Genomic DNA, 14547 nt, shown 5'->3' on the forward strand with positions numbered 1-14547 from the left:
TGATCCATTGCCACTGAAGTGTATCGTTTGGTGGTAGAAAATAACACAATTGAGGGAATAGAGCTGTATTTCCGAGGGCTTGCTTTTAGTACATTTTTATGTTAATCAGCGTGTCTCGAGATCATGCTATGCCAGGATATCAAATCTTCAGCATGGGCACGAGATTAATTTCGTTCTAGATGCAGGGTGTAACAGCGCATCATATCCTGCCTGTGCTGTCAGGATCGTGGAAGCCTGTTTTTGTCATTATGACCTTACGTAAAATATATTTTGAGCATCATCACTTTCTTCTTTATTAGTCTTTTGGTAGGAAAAGGTTAATCCCACTTTTTGGGTCTCTGAGGACTTCTATGACAAGTGAGAGATAAGATGTTTTCTGACCTGGTCATTAATTTTCAGGCAATCCTGTGATATATTTCTAAGTGTTTCTGTTACCTATGGTCACAAAGTGAGGTGGTATGGTCAATACACCAGAGGAAGCTGAGGCAGATAACATGCCTCCTCTGTTTTTGGTGTCCTAATTCTCCCCCACCCCCTGTCCCCCTACTTTTACTTCTAGAAACTAACGACTGCTAGTCAGCTTTTCATTCAAAGGACTTTCCTTAGGCTACTGGATTTTGCTTGCCTCACACTGGCAGAGAGCTGGAAATACTTAACCAGTGTCTGATAGGTGCAGGAGGATGAAAGCCCAGCTTCCCTGCCTCCAATAGTAGGGACAGCTCTGAAGTGTGACTTCTATTCCAGAGCTCTCTGCAGACAAGGCTGAGGCAGGGACTGCTTGAGCTTCTTCCCTTCCCTTCCCTGCCCTGCTTATCCCACTTCCTCACCAGTTTCCCTCAGAAACACTTCCTTAATAAATCACTTGCACAGGAATCTATCTCAGGATGTGCTTTTTATCCCAGATTATGGATCAGTGCCACTGCTAGTCTAAATTGGCTTTTGGGTATATCATGGGGTTAGTAGGTTGAATAAAACTTATCTTCAATTTTATGCCTATTATCTTCCAAATCTAAAGTAAAATGTCACTATGGGAATAGTGTAGATTTTTTTTACTGTACTACTTTCTCTCAAAAATTTTATCACTATTATTATTTTAATCTGAATTCCATGGACTGATACTGATATTGTCAAGATTTACTTATGGATGTCAAATGTGGGGGAGAGAAAAAGAAATAAAAAGAGAGGGAATGAGACTGAAACAGATACTGGATTTGAAGCCCTGAGATCTTTCAAACTTGACTTAAATGAAAACCGTCCTTATTGAGTCTGAATGGTGAATTATGTAATTCGTGTGAGTTTCACAGTAGCTTTGCTCCCTTGCCCACCTTATCTCCAGTGCTCTATCAGTGATGCAAGTAGTGTTTGTAGGACTAATAATTTCAAGAAATAATAGGACCAGTGCTCTAATTTCTTTTTCTTTTCCTTTTTTTTGTCCCTTCCTCTCTCCTTCCTTCTTTTTTTTTTTTTTAAGAGTTTGCCTTCCTTTCTTTTGCAATTCATGTTCTCTTGCTGATATCCTGAATTTATTTAGTGTAGGTATACTTTCATTTACTAGGCCTACGGACCTTAGATAAGTTGCTTGCCTCTTTATTGTGTTTACATCTATACTTTTTGACTGATTATGAATCTGAACCTTGAGTGAAGTTCTTTTGCCCCTTTTCACTTTATGGACTTAAAAAAATCAGAGGCTTGTGACACTATAAAAAGGTTTATGACAGTATTTTAAAAGACTTAATATTAGCAAGGAATGGTTGTGGGATGTCCACTGACCTATAATAAGGATGGTTTCATAAAATATGTACACTGAGTCTTCCTTAATAGATAAACTATTCTCTAATTTATTTAAAAATCCAATGACCTACATATTCATAAGTTCAGAAATCCCCCATTTGCTAACATTGTTCTCTTCTGAGACCTTCCGTCTGAGCAAATCTGTTAAATGAAGTAGAGGAAGCTTTGATCCAAACGAGACTAAATCCATTGGAACAGATGCCCTGCCCCATGTGAATGGGAGCATTAGAGTGCCAGAAGAGGGAAATTAGGTGTCATCCACGTCCCCTCTCTGCACTACTATCCCCTTACTTTGAGGATAGATAAAGTTCAGGAAATCTTCTTACACAAGGAATCAGCAGTAAGAAGTTTCTATAGTTTGGAAATGAGACTTTTGCGACATTCATTATTTATATAATAGAGTTATTTTTCTTTTTTCCTCTAGCAGATTACATCACAACTCAGAAAGTTCAGGTCCATTTTCTGTTTCAGGTAGTTCTCCTGAGCCAATTCTTAGAAACAAGTTTTCAGTAGAAGCACAGATGTGTTTCACAAAATGTGCTATTCTGTAACAGTAGGCCTCTAATTTGGTATCTTGTTCCTTCTTCAGTTTGATGCAAAAGTCACTGAGTTACACAATTTGCAACCTTTTGTCAAATACCTTGCTTGAAAAAGTTGTTCATCGTTGTCTTATCTGATAGAGAAAAGGATTTTAAAAATCCTTTGAGAAGTCATTTGGTTGACCTGTCCTTATTTGACTACTTTTTATTTTTTATGAGACTTTGCAAAGAATCTGCTGTTTACTCATCAAAGCCACATCATTTGAAGAAACTTAAAGCCAGGGTCATAAATACAATTTTATGAAGTGACTCAGCAACTGGAGAATGTTTTCAACAGATTGGAAAATTAGATTGAATGATGTATCAGGGAAGTCGGCAGTGAGGTCAATGGCTAGAAATGTACATGTCTGTGTGAAATGACACGGATTTTGCTTTTAAGCTTTATCAGCGCCATGTTTATGGTATATGTACACCTATATTATGAAGGTTAAAAATGCCTAAGGACTTGCTAAGCGTTGTATTTTGTTTAGCAAATACACAGGAAGAGATATGTAACAACAATATGAACATTTTAGCAACCAAAGTATTTGGAAATCTGAACTTAAGTGCATTACCAGTCAATTTTGGGGAGAAGAAAGTCTTGTGTTTGATTTATACATATTGTTAGCCAAAGATAGGCTTGATTTAATTACACATACAGTATATGTTTGTAGAAAACTTGACCTCCAAGATATTCAGAATTATTTCTTGGCCAGCCTCTGGTCCCAGCCATCATTATTTCTTACCATGCAATAGAGATACGGGCACTCAGCAAGTCATACAGGAATAGAACACAATGTAAACCCAGAGGTCTTGACTCCATGGTCCAGTGAGCTGGTTATAAAATGACAAGGAAACCTGTGAGAAAAAGGAAGTCCATCCACTGAAAGATGGCCTGTAAATATGAAATGCTGCAGATCAGGCATGAACATGTTATTGGGTTTTGAAGCAAATAATACACCCTCTTTTGATTTCAACATTAAATTAATAAAGTAGGAAAAGATGGCCCTGCTTGCTTCATAAAATAGGTAATCTTTCATTTCAGAACCACTGGCTTGAATTCATAGATTTAAAGATTGTAATAATATTAATATCTCTCAGGATAGCAGTGTCTCAGAGTTATTAGATGGCTTAAGGATGGCCTCTAGCTGGTGGTCTCACTTTAGTTCCTCTTGTACATATACGGACAACATTAATTAGCACCTTTTGGGCAATTCTGGCGAAAAAGGATGGAGGAGATACTGGCTTTGTGTTCTGGGTAGAAAGAAGGTTGACTCAGTAGCTGTCAAACATCTATAACCCTCTCCTCATTCCTAAATCTACTTGGAATAGAAAGTTTTGTGTTAAAGAATATATAAAGACACTCCCCACCTTCACAAAATTGGCACCAAAAATTAGAGGAAACAAAGATGGTAGTATACTCTTCTGTCTATTCCTATCCCTGACCAGTGTGCAAAGTTCTTAAAAATTAGTTACTGAAATAATTATAGAAAATTCCAATTTCTCCATTTTAGCTAAAAAAGGCTGCCTTTTGGGGATGGTTTTATAAGTTTTTGTCTCTATTTTTAAACAAGGAGTGATCCTTTCATTTCACACAGATAAGGAGTCTCTCTCTTCAATAAGGACTTTCTTTTACTCCAGTAAGTGTATCTCAATATAGACTTGTGTTTTCAGTATGAAGGCCTGTTTTAGTATTTAACTAGTCTCCTCCGATCCTGGGTGATGTTTACAATTAAAGTGAATTTTTATAGAAGAAATACAAGGAACACTAGCTTTCGATCCCATTATTTATATACCTTTTCACCATTGCTTATTTAAAGTGATAAAAAAATACACAAAGAGTGTTCCTTTCATGGCCATTGATTGAAATGATGACCATTTGGCCTGGGGTTAAGTGCATGTTTGTTCAAATAAAGCAAATTAAGTTTAAAAGGCCAGAAATGCTGTGAGAAAAATATAACTGAATCAGTTTGAAGTCAGTTGGAGTTTACAAGGTTGTTTACATTCTGTCTTCAAGTTTTGTACCTAAAATTATCATTGTAGATTATAGCATTTACTTTCAAACTTCTCTGACTGCAGCACCCAGTGGGAAATACTTTTTACATCATGAGCTGGTACACACGCTCACACATGTGCACATACGTACGTGTGTCTGAGCTCCATCTCATTTCCACCTGTATTTTTATCTGGCTGTATGTTTTTAAAGCAAAGCCTTCATGAAGGAAAAAGAAAGCCTTCATCAAATAATACTTGTACCATGTATGAAGTACTTTGGTAATTTCCAATCTATTTAACTGCATTTCATTATAAAAAATAGTTATGATGTACTGAAATAATTCTGTCATCCACTAGTAATTATGACCCATATTTAAACAATGATGCAAATGAAGGCTTTCCTTTAAATGACTACAGAGTTACTTAGGGAGGAAAAGTTGTTTTACTTTTCTGAAGTATAAAATGAATATCACTGGTTTAGTGATATGCTGGATATCCATATAGCCATTCCATTTTATATAATTAATTAAAAATTTTCTTTACATTATCCTCTATCCCAAATAATTTTAATTATTCTGTTTCCTAAAAAGTATTCTTTACATTTTTGCCTTCTGTATGGAAAGGTGTTTAGTGAAATGTAAGTGGAGGGCCTTGAAAATCTGAAGTTACAAATTCAAAATAAGAATTGTACTTCAATATTAGTTCTGTATTTATTAATTCATTCATTTAACAAATATTTATTAAGCATTCAGAGACTATGGTAGGCATTATAATGGAGGCTAACATTTATTGAACACGTTTATCAGGTATAGTTGCAAGCTCTCGGGAATCCTGTGTGGGAAGTACAATTATTATAACAGTTTTACAGGTGAGGAAACTGTGCCATAGGGAGATTAATTAATCCTTATCCAATTGAAGCCCGATTTTGAGCCCAGCAATTTTGACCTCAGAACTCACATTCACAACCACTCAATTGTTTCTTTTATCCTAGAGCAGAAGATGAAAGACACAATCCCTTCTTCAAGGAGGTATAAGGGGTAAACAGGCTTTCAAACCAGTAATCCCATTGTGGTATAATAAGTACTATGATGGCTTGTATATACTGTATGAGAAAAGATGTTTTTGACCTTGGAGGTGATTGAAGTCAGCAGGAAGAAAAATAATGTTTTTTAACTGTTTTAGGGACAAAGTCAACTCATATGTTAACAGACTACTTTACTTTTTATATCGGAATGCATTTGATACATTTGAGATATAAATATTCACTGAATGTATGTTTTTGGTTTGTTTTGTTTTGTTTTTGGAAAGTACTATTTTTGCCAATGTTTTGACAAAGTAGCCAAAGCTAGTAAATTTTTTGGGCAGTTTGCCAACAGTTGTTTCACACAATACACATAGAAACTAGAAATAACCAGGGCCCAGAACTTTGTGAATGCAATAGTCATGTGCCAGGTACTTGAGGTGTTAGTAGAACCCATGTATGTGCCCAGAGCTGAGAACACCACTGGTAAATGTTTCCAAAGGGAACCTGTTTAGTTCTCTATTTGCTTTTGCTTTTTGGGTACTAATGTGTTTAAAAATTTTTGACTTAGATTGTGCATAGCACCCCATTCTGGTACCTAAGACTTTCTAAAGACAAGAAGGGAAGGAATAAGGAGAAAAAAACCTGTTTATCTAATTCCATCTATCTTTGCATTGAGTAGGTAGGTAAAAATAATCAAGTTGCCAGAAGTCTGTTTTTGGCTAAGTTCCTCCATTGTATGCACTCAAGAGTGGCTTGGACAAGGGAATTGCAGTTAAGAGAGCCAGGCGGTTTTGGTTTCATGAATGTTTTTGCTGTACCATTGACTTTGTGTTGCATGCTTACTGCATTCTGATGTGTCAGGTGGCACAAGTGAAGTTTTATTATGTACATTAGAAAGGAAGCTGTCTTTCAGGGAAGTGTTTCATTTAATAAATTGCAGATTTAGGGTACATGAAATATTTGTTCTAAAGTAGAGTCCACATGGCCCAAAATTTCAGTTTCCATTATCTTCGTGTTTACAATAGGTTGAATGAAAAGATCTTGAGTGTAGTATATGGTCCACCAGGGCCTGTTGCTGGCTTTTCAGAAAAATGAAAAAAAAAAAAATGCATTTGGTGCATTCTTAGAGCCCTATATTCCTGTTTGTTCCCAACTAACCGCTAAGCACAAAGTATACAGATTCTGCTCCAAAGGAATTTACTGTATGATGGGGGGAAGAGGTTTTATAGTAGCACAGTGTAAAAGATGGTGAGTGTTATAAATGCGAGATAGAACTAGTGCCATCTCAGTAGTGCATTACAGAATACATTTCTACAGCAACATTTGTCTGCAAATGTTACTTTTGTATATAGCATTTATATTTGCAGAGTACATTAATTCCCTTTAGATGCTCAATTCTGTCCACCCCCATCCTACAAAAAAAATGCTACATGCATAGTCTGTCTTTCCTAATAAAGAAATATTGTAATAAAGAGAGGTTTTATTAAACTAATGCAATAACGACATTTTCTTTGAGGATTTAACACATCATTTTTAATAATAAAAATCAAATTGTCATTGTTGTGCCCTGTATACCTTTTATTCAAATCAGCCTAAGTACTCTGGCTTCATGGCTAAGCAGTACTCTGGGGGGTGAAGGGAGGGTAAGTATTTTTAGCATTACACAAATGAATTTCAGCGTTCAGGTTCATAGTGGGAAACCTGTTTATATTCGTGAGCGGAGGGGAAGATCCTCTCAGGAGCATCTAGAAGGAAATGAAATTGGAGATTAGGAAAGAACCAATTCTGTTAGGTCAGCTTTCAGATGGTAGGACGTCAATACTTTCTACAGCCGTGCAGCTGATTTCACAGCTTTGATAGCTGTGCATTAATCACCAACCACTCTGTATGATTAGGTTAGGAATTTGGTGTTACCTGATTTTCACAAGAGTACCAGTTTTTGGCTCTCACGTCAGCTGGAACTAGACATTTCAGAACTGTGTGAAAAGTAAGGCTAACAAGCATGCAAACATGAAGAGTGAAGACATGAAGAGTGAGATGTGAGGAGTATCTTTAGAGGGCACTAGGGTTTTCTGTAATTCAAGGGAAGTACGTGAGAGACAGATTGTGCTCAGGGCAGGATGAAGAGTTGGCTGATAAGAGTGACAAGACCCCTTCCACCTTCCACTCACTATAACTTTAATCTGTAAATGTGTGGGGGGTGGTAATGTGTCTTTGAACCTTGCTGATTGGTTATGACATCATTTGTTTAAAGCAATATATAAATATGAACTAATTATATTTTCTGACTCACTACCACGTAATGAAACATATGTTTCACCTCATACATCCTTGAAGAGCTGTAAGTTGATTTCTGAAGATTATCATTAAATACCTCCTATGCTTTGTTACTACATCCAACAATAAATAATTAAAACACATTATTAGGGGATGGGGTTTATATTCTCTAGAATCTCTTTGTTCAGATTGGAACTCAACACTTTCAAACTATTTGCTTATATGATAAATGAGTATTTTTTGGTTGAGTTACTTCAAAGGTATGTTACAATAAATATGTGAAGATTGCAAGTTACCCTTTATACCTCCCACTTCAACTGCCACAAACAGAAATGTAATTTACAGAAATGAAAACAGTCTCCAGCTAGCTTGAGGCTTTTTCCAAGGGGGAGCTCTGGGGTTTGCTGGGCCAGTTTCCTCAGTACACACCTGGTGTATATCACTTTAAAAAATAAATTATGCCTCATTAAATTACAATTAAATGGAATCATGATCATTTGTTTTTCTGGAAGGAAGATGTTTTGCATATTGAAAGCCTAATTTGTTGCAGGTGACAAAAAGGCTGAACAGATTATCTAATATCACTTCATTTTGGGGGTAATGTTTGCTGGTTATTTTGTGTATACTCCAGTAGTTTGGAATTATACTAATATGGACTGTAGTATTTTCACTTCAGAATGTCTTCTGCTCTATCAGTTTTTTGTACTTTTTTTTTTTTTTTGAGCTTTTAAAGAAACAGAAACTTCGCTTGCCAATCTGGATCAGTCATGCTCTTTCTTTTTCTAACAATGTTTTAATACTGGCCCATCCCTCCCGTGCCTATCCCCCTTTGCCTCGTCTCATCATTATCTCTATATCCATGTACTATGTGTATTTCAAATCCCAGCCAAGTGAAGTCCCATTTCTTCCAAAACGTTTTCTCTGAGTCCTGCGGTTGGCAATACTTTTACCCTCTTGTGCACGCTCTATCTGGAATTTATGACACTTGTCATCTTTTACATTGTGTTTCTATAAACCATCATATAGTGAACTCCTTGGCAGCAGAATCTGCGTCTTCTCAATATTCTCATCCCTTTCTGATCTTCATACCAAGTCATTAATAAGAAATGAATTAATAGACTGATCTGTCATTTTTTGGTAATAGGTACATTGAATTTGGGGATTCCCTAGATAATCAATGGGAAATAGAGCCTACAGAATTACAGAAGTCTGGGAGATGTGAAGAATGTGTGTCTGTTAAAATCTAGGCAGTAATGACCTCAACTGTTGATGTCAGTCCTGGGAAGGTCTAAGGGGCTTAGGGCTCAGTGTTCCTAAAACCCAGTTCAGGTTCTGGTTCTCTTCTTGCTCCATTAAAGAAGTAAGGGCCCGTCATAAGCAGTTTCTCACCTGTCTCAGACAAGGCCTCAAGGGCTGGTGCAGCAACTTAGAACTTGATTTTATAGAGCCAGTCATGGTAATGTTTCCCAAACATTTCTGAGTATCAGCACGTATTTTACACACTAATCATTTGGGCCAAACTATATAAGTTGTTGAAGAAATACGGAAATCATAGTAACGTAAACAAGAAAGCTCATCAACAGAAATTGCAGATGCAGAAACTACAAGGTCATTTAGTTCGTCACAAATAAATATTACTTAAAATACTAGAAATAATAAGTACGTCAATTTTTCATTTTAAAAATTAGCCCTAATTCTTTGTTTTGTTTGTGGAGTGGAGATAGCCTATATTAGCCACCAAACTAGATGTCATTATATTATCTCTTGTGCTTTTAATTATTTTGTTTTTATTGAATTTTCTGCCAACGTCATATATTCTTTGTGGGTACTGGAAATAATATAAAGCTTACAAAATCCTCCATTAAAAGGCTAAGGAGAAGGCCAATTTGAGGTTCTTTTTGCCTGACTCCGTTCTTTTTTCAGTGGCTTGTAACCCAAGAGCTATTGTGCAAGGTGTCTTTCTTCTCTGTGCAGATGTTCACTCTACTCCTTTTCAGTCAACATGTTTCCAGGTCTTACATAACCTCAGCTAACACCGTGCTGGGAATTGTTATAATCTTTCCCTTGAGAAGGCTCTGTTGCCTACAATGAGGAAAATTCTTAATGACCACTTTACTCAATACTTGCAATATGTTTTAATATGATTACTGATATGAAAGTTTAATAGGCAATATCCTGGTTAATTTATTAATTTCCCTCAATTTTCAAATCCTCAATATTCATGACCTTTCTATTCATAAAAGTACATTTTTTTTTCTCAGCACCCAGGTGCCACGCCGTATTCTCTGTATCTCGGGCTGCATAATGGGAATGTTCAAGTGACACCTTCTGTCTGGCTGGTTGATAATTAAAATGCCAGACAACATAGTGGCAAGGGCTTTAGAAATATTTGTGTGAGATAAATTATTAATTTATGTTCTATTCAAGACAGTTTCAATATGATAAACATTTACTTATCTTGATAATTAGATAAGGTGGTTTGTGGTGTAAATTATGCCATAGATTTTCTTCTGATTTTTTTTTCCCCATGATGATTTTCAGCTAACTAAATAAACTCACTCTACATTTATGAGCCTGTGGAATTTGGACTATATTTTTTAAAATTCCAGTTTAAATAGTGAAGAGCACATAAATAACCAAAATGAAAAAGACTCAACAAAACAACTAAAACTCTTGTGCTCACCAGTTAGCCCCTTGTTATTGAAAATGTGAGGTAAAAAGAATCTGCTTTGGGACCATGGCTACACAGATGAGACTTTAAGTAAATAATTTAGAACAGTGTTCTTATTCTCTGGGGCAATCCATGGAGGCAGCACTGGCCACCTTGTTGGTTTGAGACTTTATCTTCAATTAGGCAAATGAAACAGAGGCAAGAGTATATTCCACCAGCCCCTCAAAATGCAAACATTGTGTCTCATTCACTTCAGAAATGATGCTGAGGAGCATTGTTTACAAGGATGCTTTGTCTTAATTTTTCTGAGAGGTGGATTCATTTCCCTGTAAGGTTGTCCAACATGTAAAAAATGAAGGGGAAGGATTTTCCCCAGTTTCTGTGTGGGGAAAAAATAAAATCAACCAAGCCAAACAAGAAACAAGTAAAAGACCTCTATGCTTCGGAACAATTTTTTTATTGATTAGGAATGAACAAACTTGCTATTTTGAACCTGGTCCATTAGAACAACAGTTTTTGTTATTTCACCATTTTGTATGTAAGATCTGTACTATAATGTACTCCACTTGCAAAAATAATTTCACAGAAGAATACTTTTACAAATTTTGCCTTTGAGATACCGTGAGTATAATTGTCATAACTAGCATAAAGAATATATCCATGCAGACCCTAACATTCCTGCACATTTGGTAGCCTGAGATTTATTAAAATGCTAAAGTTGCTTATGCTAGAGAGAGAAAGGGAGAGAAGGAGGAGGAGGGGACCAACTCATCCTATATGTGCAGAGTTCATTATTAAAGAAAGCTCAGAAAACATCAGTCTTAGTGTCTTTTTTTTTTTTTAATTTTTTTTTTTTTTTTTATTTTTTTTTTTTTTAAGATTTTATTTATTTATTTGACAGAGAGAGACAGCCAGCGAGAGAGGGAACACAAGCAGGGGGAGTGGGAGAGGAAGAAGCAGGCTCATAGCAGAAGAGCCTGATGTGGGACTCGATCCCGTAACACCGGGATCACGCCCTGAGCCAAAGGCAGACGATTAACCGCTGTGCCACCCAGGCGCCCCCAGTCTTAGTGTCTTATTGGTATTGATTTTAAATCCAATTCCCTCTTGCTTTTCTACATATTAATTTGGAGATTTTTATCTTAGGACAAATTCATTATTAATATTTCAAGTTGCTTAATGGAAGTGGAAAGTAGGATAACTTAAGACAGAACTGACTTTTTTTTTTTTTTTTTTAAAGATTTTATTTATTTATTTGACAGAGACAGAGACAGCCAGCGAGAGAGGGAACACAAGCAGGGGGAGTGGGAGAGGAAGAAGCAGGCTCACAGCAGAGGAGCCTGATGTGGGGCTCGATCCCACAACGCCGGGATCACGCCCTGAGCCGAAGGCAGACGCTTAACCGCTGTGCCACCCAGGCGCCCCAGAACTGACTTTTAATATCAAAATAGAATCTGTACCTAGATTGTATAACATTTTCTGGAAGACAAATGTCTCTAGCTTCTAAAAGCATGATAAGAAATCTGAATTTTGTTACAATCACTTTACCGATATGGTATTTTCACATACATGTTTACCTTTTCCTTTCTTTGGGCATGCGTGTACACAGACACACGCTTATTAACATTTCTTCTAGCTTCATTGTATGGCATATTTTCTTATTTGCAAAGACTTCTCTAATCAAAGCAACATGACACCCATGTTGCAGAACTATCGTGCGGCATACTACTTGTAGATTCCTTGTAAATTGTCTTACATGGTATTTTGAGTGGTGATTACGTCCTTGGAGTGCTGATGGTTGTGTGATGCACATTCTTGTGACATTTGCTTCACTACATTATGATGCATTACTTATTTTTTAAAAATTGCCTATCTTACCCTGGAGATTTCTGCCCAACCAAAGGTTGTATATTCTTCTTGCATCCAACACCTTTTTATATTTAAGCCATATTTTACAAACCTGATAGTGTTTTCTTTGTATTAATACTCCCCTCAGTGGAAATGTCTTTGGCATCTACCTTTCACGATTTGGGGTTCCCCCATGTGTTCTAAGATACAGAGGTTAACATTTTAGCTCTTCCTGGAGGATAATCCTAGACTCTGGTCTCATACTGCCCTGAGAAAAGATGCCCTGAGTTGGAAGTGTAAAGTGATGCCTCTGTGTGATAATCCAACAAGAGTGCAGAATAGACATGGTTTAACTTTTGCCCAAGTTACTTGTGTTCCAGCCCTTTTCTTGAGTGCATACTACTTTTCTCTAGACTCGTCAACATTTTCCTTTTCTTTGTGAGTTTCCTGCCATCAGAGCACATGAAAACACTAGCTTCCTATTTAAAGCTTTCTATATGGATGACTCACATATGCAGAAATTATCTGAGCCTATACATGGCATCCTCTGATGTGTGCTGTGATCCCTCACCAGATGTGACTGTATTTCCATTGCTTTAATGGTGGGATTAGAGCTTCCCCCAGGAGGGCATCTCAGAAAAAAGGTTTGGGTGCCCTCAGGTACATATACAAGGATACCAATTATGTATGTGGATTGGGACTCTATCAGAGGGTTAACACAAGTTATGGACATTTGCTTTGTGTCTTTTTTTTTTTTTTCCATGAGAAACATCTATATTGAAAACAGTGGCCGGTCACACAGAAATTCAGCCAAACTTTTTTTTTTTTTTTAAGTCGATGTAAATCTCCCATGCTGTTTAAATGTCGGAACTAAATTTACCAAACTTGGCAGATTTGTAAAGCTGAGCAGGACTGCCAAGTGTTCCCAGTTTCAAGCAGAGAGAGTTCTAACAGTTCCTGAAATACTTGTAGGAGGCACCTGGTGGTAAGTGCAGTTTCACAAGCCTTCCGAGCGCCTACCTTGCTAGCTGGCATCTCTGTATGCTGACGATTATTACAGTGATGATAAAGTGTCAGAATAGAACAGTCCAGAATAAGGCACAGCCCTGGAAGGCAAGCACATTCTCACAAAATCTTCCTGCTGGAGAACCCTCAGCAATTAGACTGAGGTTCTTGACATCACAGCCAGCTGGTTACAACAAACAAATAAAGGAGGAGGGGGGCAGATGATGGAAACCACACACATACCTGCAGATATGACTTGGCCTGTTTTTGTTTTTTTGTTTCCATTTAATCAGGGATTGTTGTCTGAGATTTTGCGTAAGGAAGAAGACCCTCGGACAGCCTCTCAGTCTCTTTTAGTAAACTTGAGGGCCATGCAGAATTTCCTCAATCTGCCGGAAGTGGAGCGGGATCGCATATACCAGGACGAGAGAGAGCGGAGCATGAATCCCAATGTGAGCATGGTCTCGTCAGCCTCTAGCAGTCCCAGCTCCTCCCGAACCCCTCAGGTGAGATATTTGCTCCACTGACTTTGTATTCTTGGCCTCGGAAACATCTTGCCTTCACTGATAACTGTGTTTCTCTCAAAAACTAAGAGACTTAATTCAAGGATTTCTTGATTCACTGATCATGTTGGTCAGAGGATGTGAACCTCTGGCCATGTAATAGTGGTTATCCTTTACTGTGTCATATGGATTCCTGTCCCTTTAGAAAAGTACCATTCTTCCACAGAAGGGGCAGGAGTGGGTGGTTAGGTAGGCTCTAGAATGCTTACGAACAGCTGCTTAGTTATCTAAGCCAGGGTGGGGGATTTGAGTTGAAGCTGAGTTTACATAACAAGAACACTGCTTTTCCTTAAACTATTTATTTGGATACTGGGTGTGTGTGTGTGGGGGGGGGGTGTTGGTGAGGGTTGGGGGCAGGGGACAAGTGGAGTAATCCAGACTCTTCTTTATGCAATCTGAAAAAGACAAAATGGAGAAATCTGTGTGTGGTGGACTCATGCATATGCAGCGGCTGGGTCAGAATGTTTGGGAGATCATTCAGTGATCCCTAGAACACAGTAGTGGAAAGTAGGCCTTCATGATTTTCCTTCCTAGGGTGATCCTCCCTACAGAACTCGATGACTCAGCTTTCTTTCCCTCCTTTTCCCACACTTTAAAAGCATTCTGATCTGGTCTTCCTGCAAACGCATACATCTAGTAATGCTGTGTGCTTCAGAGATCCTAACTTTATAAAGGGGTCAAGGTCTCGAGTCAGCCAAGCGATCTTTCCAGTTCACATTTGAGCCCATTCATTTGTAGCCTTCTTTCAATTTCTCCCTAAACTTTTACTAGTCAATAGATTTATGATAAAGCCAT

At 37.5% G+C, this 14547-nt stretch overlaps 1 protein-coding gene across 1 annotated transcript in view; it reads left to right on the top strand.

Moving 5' to 3' along the window:
- SATB2 (SATB homeobox 2) overlaps nucleotides 1-14547 on the top strand; it is a 180179-nt gene that overhangs the window by 110604 nt on the left and 55028 nt on the right. The window contains exon 7 of the mRNA XM_040642327.1: nucleotides 13483-13695. Within this exon, the coding sequence (XP_040498261.1) occupies nucleotides 13483-13695 (213 nt within the window). The remainder of the gene's footprint in view (nucleotides 1-13482; nucleotides 13696-14547) is intronic.

The sequence above is a fragment of the Ursus maritimus genome, unplaced genomic scaffold, assembly GCF_017311325.1.
Source record: "Ursus maritimus isolate PB19 unplaced genomic scaffold, ASM1731132v1 scaffold_1, whole genome shotgun sequence".
Classification (NCBI taxonomy): domain Eukaryota; kingdom Metazoa; phylum Chordata; class Mammalia; order Carnivora; family Ursidae; genus Ursus; species Ursus maritimus.